Below are 22,113 nucleotides of genomic sequence, written 5' to 3' on the forward strand. Positions count from 1 at the left end.
ACAGCATGATGCTTCAGAGTCCTAGAAAGGCAGTCAAAGAAGAGTGAAGAAGTATAATCACAGAGATAATGACTAACAATACTCCAGAAAAAAAGCTATAAATCTACAAATATGAAAACAATATATACCAAGCTAGATAAATAAGAAATCTACACCTAGATATATTTAATGTAACTGCAAAACACCAAAGAAAAAGAAAAAGCAACCAGAAAAAAAGATGATCTACAAAGAAAACATCATTAGACTAAGAGTGGACCTCTCAACAAAAATAGAAGCCAGAAGATATCACAGTAAATATAGTCAAAGTGCTAAGAGATAATAGCTGTCAACCCAGAACTATGTCCCCAGGATTTAACATTTTAAAAAAACACATTTTTCTCAAATATAGAGGGGGCATGTACAAAAACTGACCACAGAGTTTTTTTTTAATCCCCAATAAATTTCAAATAATTACCTGTTCTGATTTCAATGGAATTAAATTAGAAGAAGAAAAAAGTGTTCTCATACATTTGGAAATTTGAAAATATACCTGTACATCATATGACAAAGTGGAAATCATAATGGAAACTAAAAATTACTTAGAACTGGATGATAATGAAAATACTACATATTAAAATATGTAGGGCCTCCCTGGTGGCGCAGTGGTTGAGAGTCCGCCTGCCGATGCAGGGGACATGGGTTTGTGCCCCGGTCCGGGAAGATCCCACATGCCACGGAGCAGCTGGGCCCATGAGCCATGGCCACTGAGCCTGCGCGGCAAGGGGAGAGGCCACAACAGTGAGAGGCCCGCGTACCGCAAAAAAAACAAACAAACAAAAAAAAACATGTACAATGTAGCTAAAGTAGTACTTAGAACTCAAGTTCACTGCCCATTTTTCTAACATAATTAAGTCAGAAACAGCTAAATAACACCGCCCCCCAAGTAGACTAAAACTGACAGCTGAAATTAATAAAACAGGAAAACAAAGGTACAAAGGATCAAAACCAAAATTTGGTTCTTAAGATGAATAAAATCAAGAAACCTCTGGTGAAAAGTACTAGTAAGAGACAGCCTAATGAAAATACTACTTGCAAAAATACTCACAGCAGCTATTAAAAAAACTATAAAAGTAATTCTAGCTCAATAAATTTTAAAACATAGAATGGACAATTTCCTAAAAAACCCCATAATATATCCAGACTGACCTGAGAAGAAATAGAAAACCTGAGTTTTCTATTAAAAAATTTGAATCATAAACCCATAAACATTTTAAAGACAGTTTTGCAGCTAAGTGCTACCCGACATACGAAGAATAGATTCCTTTCATCATATATACATCCATCTTTTGTAAAATGAGGAAACACCACTTACAATTCTGGGAAGCTAGTATAACCTTGCCATAAAAACTAGATAAGGACAATATGAGAAAGAAAAATTGTAGGTCGATCTCACTCATCATCACAGATACAAAATTCCTAAACAAAACATTCACACAACAAACCAAGTATTTTTTAAAAATGGGGGAAGGTATTCTAAAGACAGAAGCACAGGAATAGTTTAATACTGAAAAATGATAAATATAATTCATCTTATTAAGTTTACAGGATAAATACTATGTATGATGATAAATTTTATGTGTCAACTTGACTGGGCCACAGGGTGTCCAGATATTTGGCCAAACTTCATTCTGGATGTTTCTGCAGGTATTTTTGGATGAGTTAAATATATATACATGTGGACAGAGTAAAGCAGGCTGCCTTCTCCAATGTGGGTGAGTCTTATCAGTTGAAGGTCTGATTAGAACAAAAGGCTGACCCTCCCTGGAGTAAAGGGAAATTCTTCTTGCCTGCCTGCCTGCCTTTGAGCTGGGACACTGGTTTTTCTCCTGCATTTGAACTCTAAGTGAAATATCAGCTCTTCCTGGCCTCAAGCCTGCCAGACTTCATCAGGAGACATCAGGTCTCCTGGTTCTGAGACACCTGGATTCAGACTGGAGCTATGCCATCAGGTCTCCTGGGTCCCCAGCTTGCCAACTGCAAATCTTGGGACTTGTCAGCCTCCATAACTGTGCAAGGCAATTCTTTATAATAGATTTCTTTCTATATGTATACAGCTGACCCCTGAACAATGTGGGCATTAGGAACCCCCACGCAGCTGAAAATCTATAACTTTACAGTCAGTCCACCATATCTGTGGTTCTGCATCTGCAGATCCAACCAACCACGGATCATGTAGTACTGTAGTACATATTTACTGAAAAAAATTTGCATACAAATGGACTTGCACAAACCAATGCTGTTAAAGTATCAACTGCATATCCAACTGGTTCTGTTCCTCTGACGAAACCTGACTAATACACCATGTAACCATCTCAATAAATACAAAAAAAAAAAAAAAAAAAAAAAAAAAAGAATTCAATAAAATTCAAAACCCATTCATGGTTAAAAAATAAAGAAGGAAAAAATTTAAACTGATAAAGATTAATTATGAAAAACCTAAAGCAAACTTCTTACCTAGTACAAACTTCCTACTAAAGGTTAATGTTATAAATGTTCTTTTGAAGATCAAGAAGACAAGAATGGGACCTCCCTGGTGGCGCAGTGGTTAAGAATCCACCTGCCAATGCAGGGGACATGGGTTCAAGCCCTGGTCCAGGAAGATCCCACATGCCACGGAGCAACTAAGCCCATGCGCCACAACTACTAAGCCTACGCTCTAGAGCCTGCGTTCCTAGAGCCCATGCTCTTCATCAAGAGAAGCCGCTGCAGTGAGAAGCCTGCACACTGCAACAAAGAGTAGCCCCCGCTCGCCGCAACTAGAGAAAGCCCGCGTGCAGCAACGAAGACCCAACGCAGCCAAAAATATATAAATAAATAAATTTATATATATAAAAAAAGACAAGAACGCCTACAATCACCACTTTTATTCAACATCATACTAAAGATCCTAGATTAGAGAGGAAAAAACAAAACAATGTTGCTCCCAGATAATGAGATCTATATAGTAATCCCAAATAACATACAAAACTGAACAAATTATTCAAATTTCATATACTGATCTGACATAAAATCAATATGTAAATATCAATTACATTTCTATATACACAACAAACAGAAAATGCACTGAAGTGGAAAATACTGTTTACAACAAAAAATAAATAAATAAATAAGATGTCTGGGGATAAAACTAACAAAAAATGAGCAAGACTTGTATCCAGAAAATTATAGAACTCTGTTAAAAGAATACCCTAAAGGAGTAAAGAGATAATCTTGTCATGGATAAGACAGTATCGAATTTGATCTACAGATTTAATACAATTCCAATTTTAAAATTCCAATAGGGTTTTTCTGTGGGGGAGGGGAGTAAGGAGCTAACAAGCTGATCCTAAAATTTTTTTGAAAAAATCAAGCTGATTCTTAAAATTGGGGTGGTGGGGGGAAGCTAAATCTCAAATAGTGGAACACTCCAAGAAGGATGAAAAAAGTGGGGCGATTTGCCCTACCTGGTATCAAGACTTAGCGCAGAAAGGATGGACTATTCAGTAAATGGTTCAGGAACAACTTGTTATTCATATTGGGGAAAAAATGAAGTTGGATTCCTATATTATATCAAACAAAAATAAAAAACAAAACAATACACATACATATATTTTTTAAAAACTTAAGTGCCAAAGGCAAAACCATAACATATTCAAAAGAAAATACAGGGCAGTATCTATAAGACCTAGGGGCAAGGAAAGATTTCTTAAGTTTAAGTCACAAACAGTACTTAACATTCAGGCAGACAAATTCAATTACATTAGAGTTATGAACATGTATTCTTCAAAAAACACTGTGAATACAGTAGAAAGGCAAGTGTAAATTATGGAAAAACAATTGTAGCACACAGCTGAGTATTAGTTCCCAAAATATACATGAAGATCCTCAAATTAGTAAGAAAACACAAGCCACTCTATAATGGAATATAATTTGCAAAAATACTGAATAACTATGCTGTACACCTGAGAGTAACACAATATTGTATATCAACCATACTTCAAAACAAAAAAAAAAAACCACAAGCCACTCAAAAGGAAAAACAGGTAGGCAGCTGAACATTAAAAGATATAAGTTTATGAGAGGATGATCAACTCATCGTATTTCAGGACAGACAAGCTAAAATCACAATAAGATACTATTTTATACCCACCAGATTGGCAAGATTTTGCCAAAGTCTGACTATACCAAGTAATTATGAATATCTGAATTAATGGGAACTTGCTGGTACTGAGGATATAAATTGGTACAACCACTTGAAATAAAATGCATTATTTTGTAAAGCCAGTAATACATTATGATTCAGTAATTCTACTTACAGATAATAAATCTAATATACTAGATCTATACTTGAGAGAAAATTATCTTGTATATGTACATCAGGAGAGACTCAAAATGTTCACAGCAGAGATAATATTCAAATTTAGGGACATTTCTCTTATACTTTTTCTTATACTAAAGTTAGCTTTAAGAATTCATTTGACTTCACTTTGTTATATACCTGAAACTAACACAACATTGTAAATCAACTATACTCCAATAAAAATTAAAAAAAAAAAGTTAATTTGACTAACAACCAACCGAAAGAGAGTTCAGTATTTTACTTATTTTATAAATACCCCTGTGGGAAAATACCACTTCCCTGAATTGTATTCCTGCAAAAAGCCCTAGCCTTCTGACATGCAGAAATATATATGATATAAAGATAGGAAATGTCTGTTTACATTTCCCCCAGAAATATTTCACTCTTCACATACCTTAAGAATTATATCTATAGCCAATTACCTAGTTAATTGCTCTGATCTAAAAGGATAGTTAAATTTCTCTTATCTCCCTGAAAGTGCCAAGTGAGTACACAAACGGTTACAGTACAGATTAGGTTCCTAGGTTAACTCCCACAATTCCAGAAGACTGGAGATCTATCTCCCTAGGTATTACATTTCAAGGAAGAATAAATGGGTCGCAGGAACTTGGAGATGTCTTTAGGTCCAAGAGGGCTAACTGGCTCCTGAAGAGATTTCATTTATTCATCAAAGGGTTGGAGTTAATATTCATTACATTTTCAAGGATATCTTCTTCCAGAAGGGCAGGGAGATAGATGCCTCCTTCCCTTCATGAGCAAAGAAAAATCATTTTCCTCACCCCTTGCCTACTGAGTGTCCAACTACTTGCATAGGATAACTGACCTGAGTCTTGATGCATTGCCCTAAGGGTCGGAAATAGGGCAAAAGAGAGCCAACACATTCATTACTTACTGTGAGGTACTGACTAAGTCTCTCTCTGATCCAGAACATCTCCTGTGTGTATTCAGGATAAAATTATTAAGAACCCAACAGTCCCCAATGCACCTCCCATTATGATGACAACTATGAAGAAAGTAGCTATAGTTAGAATAATTCCCAGTGGGGTTTGCAGGAAAGGGGGCAGCCACACAAAGTACGTCAGTTCATTAGATTCATGTAGTGTAACCTTATGGAATGCCTGTGCCAAGATCTAGGATCTTACTTTACTTCTTGATTCTGGGAAGACCCAGTCCTCCACAAACCTAATATAACACTTGCTCAGGTGAAAAACAAAATGCCAGTATCCTTCCTATACTGATTCTCACTATTAGGCACTCAACAGATACTGTACTTTTCTGATAAACTCCTCACTGTCCAGACCCACAATACTCATTCTCTGAAATTCAAGAACTGAACAGATTTGGATAACTCAATATCCCACCATATCCAAACCTACTACCTAAACTTTCACTTTATGAACTCAGGAACTGAATAGATTTTGGTCATGAGGAATACTTGTATCATAGACAAATTTTGGGAGGAAAACAAGAAACGCAAATATAAATATAAAAGTATGTTCACATGTAGGTGAATGTGCATGTGTGTGTGTTCTAAGATGCCTACCTAAAGATTTCTAGCTGGTCTCAAAAAGTTATTGCTAGTTGTCCATCAATTCACAAGTGTACAAACTCTGCCTGTGAGTTTTGTATATAATTTGACCCTCCATCTAAATATAAACGACGGATTGGTTAAGCAAATATATACGCATACAACAAAATTCTACGTAGCCATCTATGAAGTTGCAGGTTCTGAAAATCACTGATACAACTCTCCGTGTGACTACCTGGAAACCGAGGCTCAACAAAATGAGGAGTAAAAAGAAGTCAACAGATGAAAACTTGTGGGCTTCCCTGGTGGTGCAGTGGTTGAGAGTCCACCTGCCAATGCAGGGGATATGGGTTCCTGCCCAGGTCCCGGAAGATCCAACATGCCGCGGAGCGGCTGGGCCCGTGAGCCATGGCCGCTGAGCCTGCGTGTCCGGGAAAGGCCACAACAATGACAGGCCCACGTACCGCAAAAAAAAAAAAAAAAAACCAAAAAACTTGTATTAAATGGCATACTTGTGCAAAAAAACTTCTCTCCCTCTCTACTGGAATGTCCCATCAACATTTAAACATGAGCTCACCTACCTCATGTTAACAGAAACCTTGGAATAGCCACTCTCCTCTGCAATCACCTCCTCTCCTTCAGCTAAATTATACATATTAGCATCACGTATTCATTTTCCATTCATTCCTGAATCCATCACAATCTGCTGCCTGACCTAGTAATCCCGCTACCCAAACTCGATATACTCAATACTTACTAAATTAGATACTACCTAGTAAATATCTCTTAAATCATTCTCCTTTTTCTTTTCTCATCCAACCTATCATTACCCTCTAAATGTAATAGTTTCCTACATCATCTCCCCGTTTCAATTCACCAAGATAAATTTTTAAAACACAGATTTGATCACATTGCATACACGATTAAAACCTCATCCTACTCTTTAAAACCCATTGCTATAGGATCAAGTCCAAATGTCCAAACATTCGAGCACTGCCTGAATGACACTGCAGAATACAGCCCCCTACACACTTTTCTAGCCTCATGTTCTACCACTTTCCCCCAACTACTCTAGTGTTTTTATCCTTTCAACCTCACCAAGCGCCTTGTTCTTTTTGAATCTTCAAATATATCACTGTCTCTACTGGAACAAAGCACATCTGAGTAACTCCATTTATCACATAATCCAGGAAAACAGAGTCTCTTGCCTCATTCTTTTTGTTTTGTTTTTTGTGGTATGCGGGCCTCTCACTGCTGTGACCTCTTCCGTTGTGGAGCACAGGCTCCGGACGCGCAGGCCCAGCGGCCATGGCTCACAGGCACAGCCGCTCCGCGGCATGCGGGATCTTCCCGGACCGGGGCACGAACTCGTGTCCCCCACATCGGCAGGCGGACTCTCAACCACTGCGCCACCAGGGGAGCCCTCTTGCCTCATTCTTTACCAAACTATATACCCTGCATAAAAAAGTGATAATTAATAAATATTTGTTGAATATCACAGTCACAAAATATAATAAAGATACTTCATGGGAAAGACTGGTCTATAGAGGATCTAGTGTCGTGGCTAAAAAGAAAAGTACCAAAAGCCACCAAATTACATTAACCAAATGGCAGCAACAAAAACAGAGACCTTACGGTATTTTCTGAGGCAGAAAATGAAATAAACCGAAATATTATCATAATCTCTTATTAATATGCATATTTCTAAGGGAGAATGAGGAACATTTTAAAACCTTTCACTCACAAGTTTTTCCTTCTCTAGTTTTTGCAGCAAAATTTCCATGTTACTTCCAATTCTTGTCTTTTCTACAACTTCATAGAGACTGCAATACATTCCATTCTTCAAAACTGACATAGGAAAAAATACATAGTAAATATTCAAATCAAGTCTGCTTCTTATATATTTTAGTAAAATTAAATTGCTTTACCTTCATATGGACCTAAGTAAGTTTCCTTATAAAACAGCGCTGGAGGGATTTTCTGTTTCAGATGATCAATACTCATAACTGTTTCAACATCTAACTTCTCAGGACTGAAAGAAAATTGAAAAGGCATATTTGCCTTACCTGTATTTTTAACTCTAGCAATGTTCTCTCTCTCTCGCTCCTTCTCTCTCTCTCTCTCTCACACACACACACGCACACACACACAAACCCACCCACACACACACACACAAGTATCCTGATGGAATACAGAAGAGCATATTTATGAATATCATACTTGATATTTGATTTGGGCAGTTCAGATATATGTACAGGTAGCTAGACTGTCCAGCAATATTACCAACCTTCCATCTTTGAGCCAAAAGCTAACCCTTATTTATACCAATTTTACTAACCACAAAAGATAAAAAGTTGCCATTTTATTAAATGCAATTCAAATATGAACAGTTAAATTAATCTTCAACCATTTATGGGGACCCATAATGTTTACTGTGGTGGTAGCAAAAGATCATTTTAAACCTTTCTATTCCAACATATGTTGCACAGGACTGAAAACAGCATATAAATTTTAACTTAACTGACCACATCAAGCTGTTTCCAACAAAGAACTGATAAATTTTAAGTCTATCATGTTCAAATTGCTAAATGAAAAATATATCTAATTAGGACAAAACTTTGAAAAATACTTTTAATATTTAAAATCACTAAAAAAAAATCTTATGCCATAAATGTGTATAACTATTTAGCCCATCTGCAAATCAAGACAGAAAAGCGTAGGGCTCATTCTGCCAACTAAGTTTCCAAAGTTATCAAATCAATCTTTTTTAAAACAAACCACTGTTTATATGTAAGTTCTTATGGATCAAAGTAAAATTTAAATGTAAGTAAGAAAAAGGAATTTTAAGTGTAAGTAAGAACTGAATAATTAGCAACTACTAACTGCTATTTTCTTGTAATATAACATACTTACAGCTTGATAGGCAAAAAAGCACGAGTGGCTGACCTCAGAGAAATATAACACAAAAGCTTTCCTTTATTTAAAAGCTGTCCTTTCCACAACGTGTAGTTAAATTTATCTAAATAAAAAGAATAATGACACAACTCAGCCTCTTGGCAGCCCAGAAGCAAATATTTACTAGAACTAAGGGGAAAAACATCCAGAAACACAGTTTAAGTAGAACCACCAAAAGAAAACTTGACATTTCTATTTACAGGGAATTCAAATACTAGGATTTTTGTTTCAGGTATCTTTTCCCCTATAAAATTATTCCAGATGAAAAGAATAACAAATTTATTTGCCTAAATGTCCTCATATCAGAAAGCTGAGGAGCAAAGACAATACAGTACTGCCCTCCTATTACCCCCAAAGGAGACTATACTAAATCCAGTTAACTACATGAATCCCTCACAATGTCTTACAGCTTCCACTTGCGCTCTTCTCATCATAGAGAAATCTGAAGATAGAAAGTGTCAATATTGCTTTCAATCTTCTCTCTCTTCTAAATTCTACACCTCTGATGAAGTTATTAATACTTTTAAAAGGCTGAGTTGTGAAACTTGTTCTATTTTTTACCTTTATCAACAAAGTGCTAAAATTCTTTGGTCTATTCACAGTACCAGCAGATTCTCAAAGGAGACCTTATGTTTGGATGACCAAATGTTGATGCTACATCATAACATGGCCTCGAGCTTTTTCAAACTTTGCAGATTCTCATTCATTATAAAAATAAAACAAAGTACTTATTAATTTTTTTACTCTACATACTTATTCTTTCGATTTACAAAACTAAAAGAAAGAAATGTAAGAATCTTACCTGAGTTTCTATCTGCATTAAAGCTGTTAGATCTACAAATAAATTTTTAAAAAGAAGAAAGAAATATTACTGATTTCTAACAACATGAAAGTTAACATTCAGGGCATTGATAGAAATGCTATTTTTTAATGGGATACTGTACAATAGAATTAAATCCTTCCCTCCCAGTATGAAGAACAAATTACTTATTACAACATTTAATAAATCCAAGTCTACTCAGAGAAATCAGAATCACTTACTTGGCTCAAATTACCGTATTTTCCCAAATTTAAGGGAGCTGTTTTTCCCAAAAATATCCATCAGGAGAGAATACAGTCCTTTAAAGTCTCGGTCAACTACTTTATTTTGGTGATGAGATGTGAAGAAATAGCCTCAATCATACTTAAATATTTACTAAGCTTCTATTATTTACTAGGCACAGTTCTGGGTAACAGAATTACAGGGATGAACAAAATCCCTGCCTTCATAGAGCTTACAGTCTCATAAGGAAGACAGACAATAATCAAAAAGTAAGTATATAGTACAACAATCAAAAAGTAAGTATATAGTTTACCAGATGATGATCATTTTAAGTGCTATGGAAAAAAAGGAAGAAAGGTACTAAGGGTACATAGGTTTCAAAAAAAAAATCATGGAAGGTCTCACTGACAGTGTAAACTATGCAGCTAACTGAGGAATGAGGAGGAATAGCAAATGCAGAGGCAGGAGCATTCATGGCAACATTCAAGGTACAACAAGGATGTTCATTTTAAATGATATGGAGGGTCAACAGATGAAATCAAAGAGGCAAAGAAAATTAACAGACAATCATTATTCCTAGGGGTATAACCTTATAATTAAGTGATGGGTGTCTTTTAAAAATCACTGTTGAAAGGCACTATAGTAAATGTATCATGGAGATCACAAATATAGAGCCACCGAAAAAAGAAAGAATGAAAGAAAAACACAACTGTCAGGATATTACACAGATCAGTACTTGTGGCTGTGGATGGTTTCCAGGGCTATTCACTGACCAAAAAAAAGTGCTGCATCTCAAACAACTTAAATGAAGACAATCTGATCTGAAAACTGATTAAAAGGTTGACCTTAAAGGGCTTCCCTGGTGGCGCAGTGGTTGAGAGTCCACCTGCCAATGCAGGGGACACACAAAAAAATGCAGGGGACACAAAAAAAAAAAAAAGAAAAAGAAAGGCTGACCTCAAAAATGTTTGTTTCATGAAATGTGGCTTTTTAAAACTGCAGTATTTCTAAATTAATAGATATCACGCATGACTTCAAATCTGGGAACTCAAAGTAAAAATAAGTAGATATTTAACTGTTTCACCTACATCTCTGTAAATTTACTTATTCAATTTTGCCAAAACATTTTCTGGAATCACCCCCATGGGGGGGAAAAAAGAAACTGATTTGTACCTGGTCACCTTATAGTAGAGCTTGTAAGAAATCATCAATTAACTCATAATTAACTCTGACTGACCATCAGAATCACCTGGAAGTGTGTAAAAACTACCACAGCCTAGGCTCCTTCATAACTACTTGATTTAACTGGTTTGAGATGGGGCTGAGGATTTGTAGAAGCTCCCCATTTCCAGGAGAGCTAATACACAAAATTTCACTTTTAAAAACTGCATTTGGGGGAATTCGCTGGCAGTCCAGCAGTTAGGACTCTGTGGTTTCACTGCCAAGGGCCCAGGTTCGATCCCTGGTCTAGGAGCTATGATCCCACGTGCTTCATAGCACAGCAAAAAACAAAATCAAACAAGCAAACAAAACTGCATTTGGGCATTCCCTGGTGGTCCAGTGGTTAGGACTCCCAAGCTTCCACTGCAGGGGGCACAGGTTTGATCCCTGATCAGGGAACTAAGATCCTGCATGCCACGTGACATGGCCAAAAAGAAAAACCCAAAAAAACCAGCTGCATTTATGCAGTTAAACAAACCTTCACTATCAGGAAAAAAAAGGTTAACCGGTGAGGTTTAATTTAGTTTTTATTTCCACACAGTTAAGTATCTGTCCTTCTAACTGACTTCTTAAAAGTCATCATGAACATTCATAAATCTAATTAATTTCAAGAGAAGGAAAAAAAATGGGAAGAAATACAAAGCGTTCCTCCTAACTCAGAAGTGCAGGATACGTGATATAATACCATTCTGGATGACGTCTAAAATTCATGAGTCTTACCTTGATGAAGGTACGAACTTTGGAGTTTGTATATCATCTTTATAAGTAAAAGACACAACTGCATATGGACACACGTGTCTCGGTCTTCGCCTTAGCTCATCAAAGCCATACTCATAAAAATAATACTAAAAATAAGAAAATGCAAAATTAACTTCCTTAAGAAGGCAAGAAGTAGACAGTGAAATCTTACAATTACCTGCCTGGTTTTTGAGAAACACAATACCACTTAAGTACCTTTAATGAAAAATATCTTCAAGCACTGCTTGTCAATTTAATTAAAATAATTTGTACTTTATATTCATTGTATGATATAAAATATTCTGCTTCTATATATATACCAGATGCCAGGATGCTAATAGGTATTCCAAAAGTTTACTTCTGAAGAACTAACCAGTGGGAATGTGCAACAAATTTCCTCATGAAAATGAAACAAATGGAGCCTAAGCTCCCAGGTCAGCCCAGAAAAACCAATTTGATACAATAGTAAAATACTAAGAACACAATTTCAAGCAAACCTAGCATTTTGCTCATTATTTCAAAAGAAAAACACTTTTTTGACTCTAACTGCAGACAAAGCAACAAAGGGGAGGTGGCGGAGATTACAAACATAGGTGACAAAGGCAGCTGAACCTCTTCCTATTACCCTATCCATCTGCCTCACCCCTTCACCTATTCACAACATTCATTGGATTAGGGTTTTCTGACCTGCAGTCTAGGGATTTTCATGAAAAAGAATGCCCTAGTTTATAAACAAAGCACTGTCCTTCAAAGACCATTCTCTTGGGAAACTTCCAATAATGTTGCTGTTGCTCTAAAAATGCCTGGAATTTTTCTGGAAACATCAAGCCAATTTACAAGTTCTGCTACAAAAACCAGTAACTACTTTATAGTTATATTTCATATCTACTAATACTACTGTCCAGAAGGTAATCAAATGAGTCAGCCCAGATGACTTTGGTGAATATAATTTTTGCTAAAAGCCCCCAACAACAGGTCTTGCCCACTGAGATTCTTCAAAAAGAAAAGAGCAAGAATAAACTTTATTTTATATAAATAAAGTAAAAATTAAAGAAAAGAAAAAGAAAGAACATTTCCAGGGAGGTTAGCACCACCACTTTTCACATAGAATCCATTCAGATATACACATTTTTTATACATTTGTTAAAAAGAGTAACATTATAGTCAAACAACATATAAAAACACAACAACTGATATTCATCAAATACTACACTTTTAAATATGTGTAGTTTACTATAAATCAATTACATCTGAATAAAACTTAAAGAATGAATTCTAAGTTTGCATTTTAGAAAAATACTAATAAAAATATCTACCAAATCAATAATACAAAGTGATATGAATTAAGGTAATTCAAGGGGCTTTAACTTTACCTTAAAGAATGAGCAATATTTTATTAGACAGGATCTTTCTAGGCCAGGAGAAACCAAGGCTTCAAGAGGAAATGAGATCGTTGAGGGCAGGAATTATACAAAAAACAGGCTGGAGGTCACAGTCTACAGGCAGGGAGAGCTAGCTAGGCTAAGGAGTCTTAATATCACTGTAAGTCTAAGGGGGGGGCCACTGTTATGTTTCTGAGCTATCTTGGAAACACTGAACAAACAGCAGTGAGAGTCACTGGAGTCTAGCAGTGGTAAGTGGAAACCAGAGTCTAGTGTGGTGGCAAGGAAAACTGAAAGGGAGACATTTTAAAGGATTTAGTGACAAACTGATATGAGGTCATAACACTAAAATGGATCCAGGTACTTACCTGAGTAAGCTCATAAGCTCTATAAGCCAAAAGTGATGTAATTCTATTGGCATTCTTCGACACATGACATTCATGCTTTGGTGTTGGGTCCAAAGCACTTTTATTTAATATAGATTCCAAACTTTTTACACCCATGGGGTCATATATACTCTTTATTTTACCCTAAAATACAGAAAATCTTTTAAGTCCACCAAAACCTAATTACTGACTGTATAACATTAATATTATAGAATAACTCTTTGAATATAGATTACCTATAACAACAGCTTTTTCCTTTAATACCTGGTAATAAAGTAATACCCAACACTTTTTACTAATATCGAAGCAGTAAGAAAAAGTTAACCAAAAAAAAAAAAAGCTTGTTTGAATTTAATACAAGGAAATTAAAATTTTCTTCACAACACTTCAATAGCTTAAATAACATTATCAACATATTTCCCTCTCTTCATTCTTTTCTTTGGAAAGGAAAGCAAACTCTAAAGCTCAGAAAGCTCAGATTAAAGACGGCAAACCACTCTCAAAAGTATCTTTATACGCCAAACACAAGCAAGCACTGGTTTTTAATTCAATCAAACCCCTAAAGACAGCGTCGACTAAAATCCAAGTCAAATGCTGTCTTTGATATATGAAATGTAAAAGTTGAAATTACCTTCATTATTTTAAAAATAACAACATCGCCCACTGCCCCAGCTTCCAAAGGATTAGCTTGTAATAAATCAGCATACCTAGAAAGATAGACACCTAGCAAAGAGGGAAAAATTAAAGTTTTGTTTTAATATGGACACAAATATAAAAAGTCCAAATATTTGACATAATAAGAGATAAAAGGTATGACACCTTTAAAAAAAATGTAATGATAGCTGATATTTAACCAAAGCAAAAAATAAAACTAGAAAAAACATGAAAAATCAAAATTTTCAAAATCACTAGAACTAGACTAAGAGATTAAAAAAAAAAGATAACCCTTGTTTAATTGGAAGTATGCAAAATCAGAAACAAAGGATAAAACTGGTTTTCATTGCAGAACCTGAAACTAGTCTCTTTTTCTGGGAACATGACAAAGCATACATGAATTTAATTATAAGGATAAGGACAACAGCGAAATTAGATAATATATTTTTAAAGGGCAACTTAGTAGTAGGTAAATGAAAAAAGAAAAAAGATTACCCATGGAAGGACTGCCAAGAATTGTTATTTTGGACTGGCCCACCTGTAATCCTTTTTCACATATGCTCTGAACCTAAATAAACAAAACATTTCATCTTACAGTCAATACATTAAAAATGTGAAAAGACAGTTTGTAAACTTGTTTTAAGTAAAATCCAAGCTTCTAAATTATATTTTTTTGTTACAGAAATTATACATATACATGCTAGTTTATGAGTAAATATCAATGTGAAACTGGCTTACACTTCCAATGTAACCATAGTTGTAATCTATTTTTGTTTATGCCACGTCTGACATATACTTAGAATTCATGCCATTCATATATATAAACATCCCCTTTTAGAAAGAATTAGTCCTGGCAAACTATTTAAAAAGAAATTAACTCCACCTAAACATCTTTGATCAAAGGAGTAAAAATAGTTCCCAGCACATATAATCAGTAATATAGAAGATAATCTGCTTTAATAAAGGAAAAATTATTTACTATCAAGCACATTCCAGGGGGGAAAATTAGGTTTGATCAAAGAAAAAATGAACATATTTGAAAAGCAAATTACAAACAATGAAGTACCTTGCACTAAGCCATTTTTTCCATTTCTACATCAAAAAATTGTTAGTTTATAAAAATCAAGTGTATAGTATAACTGATTCACTTTGTTATAAAGCAGAAACTAACACACCATTGTAAAGCAATTATACTCCAATAAAGATGTTAAAAAAAATCAAGTATTGATTAATTGCAAATTTAGGTAACTTACAATGGAAGCACTTTCAAATTGTTTTTTATAAAATGGGTTCACTTACCTGATACCGATCAACCATCAGAAATGCATAGGATTCTGAAAGTTCTTTATCTAAACGACCATCAAACTTCAGTTCTCTTCGCTTTTCTGTAAACTAAATGAAATTAAATCTATAACGACTCCTTAGTATGTGCTTATGTTTTTCAAGCTAAGAGTTTCAGGAAGCTTATTTCTAAGAAATTCCAAATCAGCAATTCCCTGGTGGTCCAGTGATTAGGACTCTGCGCTTCCACTGCTGGGGGCCCGGATTTGATCCCTGCTCAGGGAACTAAGATCCCACAAGCCACGAGGCATGGCAAAAAAAAATCCATATCTACAAAAGTGGAAATTATCTTTTCTCTCTCTGTAATTTCTACACTTCATTTTTTCCCATTATAATTGGATCTTTATCCTTACAATATAGTCAAATAAGCATCTAGTGCTAAACAATTTTAACTAAATTTCTATTAAAATCTTACCACATTCCAACTCTCCCATAGATTTTTTTTTTTTTTTTTTTTTTGGCGGTATGCGGGCCTCTCACTGCTGTGGCCTCTCCCGTTGCGGAGCACAGGCTCTGGACGCGCAGGCTCAGCGGCCATGGCCCACGGGCGCAGCCGTTCCACGGCATGTGGGACCTTCCCGGACCGGGGCACGAACCCGTGTCCCCTGCATCGGCAGGCGGACTCTCAACCACTGCGCCACCAGGGAAGCCCTCCCATAGATTTTTAAGTTCATTTTTTGATTATCTTTGGATCTTTCATTTTACCTGACATGGTGCACTGCATATAGGTGGTTTAATAAATCTCTGTTTAATGACCAACTTCTAGACTATAAACTCAATTAGGACAAGGAAAAATGTTTCATTTCTTTACAATTATATTCTCAGTGCCAAGTACATAAGCCATGTTCCATACCCATTTCCAGGATAAAAGAGTGACTTGATCTAAGTACATAAGTCACCCTCAACTGCTGGCTTTCACTTTTAGATACAAGCAAATAGATATGGAGCCCACACCTAACAGATTTACATGCCATGTTCAGGCTATTACCGATCTTCAATAATATAATTAATGAATCTTTAAATTTTCATATAAAATTAACAAATAATTCCTATCATATCATGAAACCACATCAAACTACCAAGGTTTTAATTTCATCTGGGAGCCGTTAACATTCATCCACTTTAGGGATCCTTTCAAAGTTAAATTCTCATAGCACTAGATTAACCAACCTACAAAAGTACGAAATTAATAGTATTTCATGTACATCAGAAAGCAATATACACATCAAATATTTCTAAACATCTCATTTGTATTACCTCAGGATTATTATGGCTTTTCCTAAATCAAAACTCAAAAAAAGGTTCTAATTTGTATATGAAACTTAAATTCACTACCTAACAGGCTCAACTATTTCCCTTTGTTCTCACTTTTTCACTAAGAATTTCTACTAATGATATTAAGATAACTCAATTACCAGGCAATAACTGGGGAAAAAATTAAGCATATCCTAAAAAAAAAAAAAAAAAAACGTATTTTATTTCATTAACCTTCCAATTTAGACATAATATGCTCTTAGAGATTCCATTTAACTAACATGCTTGAAAGAGCAAAAAGCCTTGTAATGAATTTACAATTAAGCCATTATACAATAAGCTATCCCTATGCTTAAGATTCATTGTTAGTAAAAGAAGTTATCTTACACAATCACACGTTAATTTAACAGAACAGATAAATGTAGTGCAATATCAACAGTGTTTAGGGAAAACAACATGCCATTTAAAACTTGTTTTTCCCCTCCATAATTTGGTTTTCCTAAGAACTTTAGCATTTTTAAAGAAAAGGAAGAAAGTAAAACAAATTCCAGGCTCTTAACTGGTTCTGAAGAATCTTACAAAAAGCACAATTTAAAACATACCTCCTGGACTTCCCTGGTGGCGCAGTGGTTAAGAATCCGCCTGCCAATGCAGGGGACACGGGTTCAAGCCCTGGTCCGGGAAGATCCCACATGCCGCAGAGCAACTAAGTTCGTGCGCCACAACTAGCGAGCCCGTGCTCTAGAGCCCGTGAGCCACAACTACTGAGCCCGCATGCCAAAACTACTGAAGCCCGCGAGGCATAACTACTGAGCCCGCATGCTGTAACTACTGAAGCCCGCACACCTAGAGCCCATGCTCTGCAACAAGAGAAGCTACTGCAATGAGAAGGCCGCATACAGCAACGAAGAGTAGCCCCGCTCGCCGAAACTAGAGAAAGCCCGCACGCAGCAATGAAGACCCAACACAGCCAAAAATAAATAATAAAAATAAATAAATTAAAAAAAAAAAAAAAACATACCTCCTTTTCCAAAAGCTCATTATGTATCAAGCAAGCACGTCTGTAGTTAAAATTTGTTACTGAAGTTGGTTCAAGGTAAGATGAGTGGAGAATATTTAAAACATCTTCAAATTCTCGAGAGCCTGGAGTTAATGGCTGAAAAAGTGCTAAAATAAAAAACAGTATTAATTTTAAGATTCCATCTTAAATGTAGTTTTTTATATTTTTGTGGCTTTGTTAATATAACTTTTAAATAAAGTTAATATAACTTTTTAAGTAAAGTTAAAAAAAGCATCAAGGCTATCTTATTTTGTGATATGCAAAAGAGATACTTATTAATTCACTAAAGAAAAAACTCTTCAGCAGCGAGCATCTGGCATTGCACATGCAGAAAAGGAAGTTACAATTTTGCAAAACTTAGGGGATGCTACACTAGGAAACCTAAACTGCTTAAAGACGCTCATAAGAACCTGTGCATAAACTCAACTTGCCTCAACTCCTATTTTATGTTACATTTAGGTAGTATGTCTAGGACCATTTATTTCAGCAAATGAAATGCTTATGCCATAAGTAAAAGCATAAAAACACTTAAGACACTTAGCTGTCTATACAATAAAATGATTCTATCCGGTTTTTAATACTAAAGTTAGAATAAAATATGCTGCATCCATTAGCTTCTTGTATTACCAATATAAAGTAGGAGGATATTTACTATGAAAACTTGGTGAAATGGAAAGATGTGGAACTTTGGAGACAGACCAGGACACAAATATCAGGTCTAGCATTTACTGGCTTTGTGGGAGACCTTGGGTAAATCAATGACTTAACAAAACAAGCTCAGTACTTTCTTCAGTAAAAAGGAGAATTCCAGCTATCCTAATAACCACTATATGCCATATGGCACATAAGACAACACATGGAAAAGGCTCTAAGAACAGCATCTGGTGCAAAGAAAAACAGTAAAAGTTTTTATTCCCCACTCCACCAACTACTGCATACTCCCTTTAATTTTTAAAATACTTAAGTCAAATATACAATTTGTTCTTCAAACAGTAGCCTAATAACCTCAAATTTCCACTTTATGAAATAACTTTTAAATTTAAAACATCAAGTCTATATATATACTTTCCCCAAACCAAAAGGAACCATTTATTTTTCACTGTAGATAGAAGTATTCATAGAACTTATGTTATATGCTATTACCTTAATTTCTTTCAAGATACTATAGAGTCAATAAATGTCATTCAAAATACTCTTAGACCACTACTGAAAGCGGTGTTCTACTTGTACATACTCTCAAAGGTACTAAAGAGCAGCTGTTGGGCTTCCCTGGTGGCGCAGTGGTTGAGTCTGCCTGCCGATGCAGGGGACACGGGTTCATGCCCCAGTCCAGGAAGATCCCACATGCCGCAGAGCAGCTGGGCCTGTGAGCCATGGCCGCTGAGCCTGCGCGTCCGGAGCCTGTGCTCCGCAACGGGAGAGGCCACAACAGTGAGAGGCCCATGTACCGCAAAAAAATAAATAAATAAAAGTAGATATTTAAAAAAAAAATAAAAATAAAGAGCAACTGTTTTTACCGTATTCCCTATAACGTCAAACGACATATCCATTCATCCACCAAACCATGTATATATTACAAAAGTGCCTGTAAAAATGTAGCTTTCAATGAGAGAATGTGTATAGAACAAATGATTCCCACTACTTTGGAATTGCACACTAAAAAAGGTGGCAGCGGGATAAAAGCAACATACTTATAATAATGCAATAAAGACAGTAGGAGTAAGCAGGAAAAAAAAACACTCAAAAAGAACTAAAGAACTACTAAACACAGAGTGTGCTATAATAAAATTTATAGCAAATGGAGATACTCAATAATCTATTGACTGTAAGCTCCATGAGAGGAGGAACTATATCTGCCTTGTTCATTACTCTACCTTTTCTTGGGGCACTGGCCCCAAGCTGAATGACTGAGTGAGTGAAGATGAGAATAAACTTTGTCAAGACTTTTTTATATTGAATACAAATATATTCTAAACTACCAAAATATGATTGTTGTCATTTTAAATTAGGTCTCACAAATTCAACCATTCAGTGATATAGAAAACAAAATGAAAGCTCAAAAAACGGAGACATCCATTCTCTCAATTCAAATCTGTTTTATAGAATACAGTAGGAGAAAACGTTTTATCTTTGTGTCTGTCCCCAACTAAACTGGAAAAACTTGTGAGGGAAAACAGCATGTGGAAGTTTTCATAGGCTTTCCCATCCAAAATGAGCCAAGCATGATTCTTAAAGTTGGGTTTTATGTATGATTGATTTTTATGTTTCTAAACTAACAAGTGACTTCAGGTATCTAAAGATGTGCCAAAAAGAAGTATCAAAAGAAGTAGCTTTAAATTTCTATGAAATTTTACAATCTACAAAATGAAATCATTTTCCTTAGCTAAGCTATTCCAACACTATTTCCACTGTCAATCTAACCAAAAGTGAAAGATTCAAGTTAAATCATATAAATTTATATAGAAATTAACTTTCAAATTATTTTCAAAAAAGTACTTAACATTTCTGTTTCATTCCAAAGCAATGTCCTAGTCACCTCAAGTAATACTCAAGTAGACTGCCAGTGTGAAAAAAATTCTTGTGAATAAAAATACAGAAAAAGGTGCAAGATTTTAGGTCTAACAATACCTGTGTCCTAGTAGGTATTTTATATTTCATATATCTCAGTTGGCTTTACTAGTTAGGCCAAAGCTATAATTTCTAGTTTTTCTTCCCAATTATCAATTTCTGTAAGAATAAAATCATGCTGTAACTATTTTTAAAGATTTCAAGTCAATGTGCTGGCAATAGTAGTTTAGAAATATAACCAGTTTATGTTCTGAATGTACATTCCCTGGTGGTCTATTTTGTCCTTAATAATCCTCTAAAGGACATACCTGATCAACACATCCTGTCACTTCTTTTAAAGAAAACATATATACATCACAGTATTATGGGTCATCACTGAGGCAATAATAATAAATAAACCTATAACTACCCGTAGGGGATCAGAACATTTTATATATTCATCATCCATTTCACATAGGAAGTCAGAATCCAATATACTGTTCTCCGGATTCTGACAATTTTTGAGTCTAACAATTAGTGGCTCATTATTCCTTTTCAGATACTGTACTAAGAGCTTTATATGCATTATCTCATTTAATCATCGAAACCACCCTATGAAATTCATTATGCCCATTTCACAAATGAAACTGAGCTAACAGTCAACTTGGCCCAAGGTTGATACGTGAATAGGGCAGGTGTGAATTCAAAATAAGCCTCCCTAGCTGCAAATCTTGTTTCCTGAACTATAAGTAAAACATGTATATGTAAGTGCTGAATATAAGTGCTGAAACAAATCATTCCAAGAGCTGGAAAAACAGAATTGTTTCCTCATTTTAGACCAAGAAATTATATTAGCTATATGGAAATTAGCAATAAAAAAAGAATCTGATGTCTAGAATGCTCTTTCTACCCTCTTATGTCTTCTTTTGAATCTCATTTCTTAGTATTTCTTTCTCATTTATTGCATTTAACAGGGCCAAGAGCCATAGCTAACACCCTTTTTTGGTTTATAAAGGTTAACAGCAGTCGTAATAATTCTTCCAGACATTAAGAAACATATAATTTTGCTTATTTACAGTGCTTCCATCAAATTCATGTCAGAAAGATAGTTACTGAGTTGATTTCTGATAATTCACAAGGCTCTTCTATTGACAAAACTGATGATAGATGTGTTTTCATCATTTTTTTTTCTCTTTTGTCCACACTACATGGCATGCAGGATCTTAGTTCCCCAACCAGGGATCAAACCTGTGCCCCTGCAGTGGAAGCACGAAGTCTTAACCATTAGACCATCAGGGGAGTCCCTTTTATAGATGTGTTTTTATGGGATTCAAGAAAAGACTTAGAAAGGCACTTGGAGATTTATAATTCAAATGAGGAGACTGTCTATATCACAGAACCACAACTAGAATTGAGTATTTTATATTACTGGTAGCATACAAAACATACTAAGAATTAAATGTTAAACTTAAGCAGCTGGAATAGACATAAAATTAAGGTCACCAAATAGTAGCTTTGTTTCTTAGTCAAAGGAACATCTTTCCTCAACTACTTTTACCAACTCATTTAGTGTCAATGCCACTCTTTGTGTTTGTATTGTTTATGTGTATATGTAAAAAAAATCGTA

General features: G+C 35.3%; 1 protein-coding gene across 6 annotated transcripts in view; it reads right to left on the reverse strand.

Annotated features, from left to right (window-relative positions):
• The window catches only part of TASOR (transcription activation suppressor), a 49,723-nt gene that overhangs the window by 23,100 nt on the left and 4,510 nt on the right, over nt 1–22,113 (reverse strand). For all 6 annotated transcript variants that reach the window (XM_024746395.1, XM_024746393.1, XM_024746394.1 and 3 more), the window contains exons 2-11: nt 17,901–18,046; nt 15,584–15,676; nt 14,780–14,852; nt 14,262–14,353; nt 13,613–13,774; nt 11,845–11,969; nt 9,664–9,695; nt 8,820–8,925; nt 7,835–7,938; nt 7,651–7,754 (exon numbers count right to left, since the gene is read on the reverse strand). In XM_024746395.1, coding sequence (XP_024602163.1) covers nt 7,651–7,754; nt 7,835–7,938; nt 8,820–8,925; nt 9,664–9,695; nt 11,845–11,969; nt 13,613–13,774; nt 14,262–14,353; nt 14,780–14,852; nt 15,584–15,676; nt 17,901–18,046 — 1,037 coding nt within the window. The remainder of the gene's footprint in view (nt 1–7,650; nt 7,755–7,834; nt 7,939–8,819; nt 8,926–9,663; nt 9,696–11,844; nt 11,970–13,612; nt 13,775–14,261; nt 14,354–14,779; nt 14,853–15,583; nt 15,677–17,900; nt 18,047–22,113) is intronic.

This window comes from Neophocaena asiaeorientalis, unplaced genomic scaffold, assembly GCF_003031525.2.
Source record: "Neophocaena asiaeorientalis asiaeorientalis breed wild unplaced genomic scaffold, Neophocaena_asiaeorientalis_V1.1 scaffold251, whole genome shotgun sequence".
Taxonomy (NCBI): domain Eukaryota; kingdom Metazoa; phylum Chordata; class Mammalia; order Artiodactyla; family Phocoenidae; genus Neophocaena; species Neophocaena asiaeorientalis.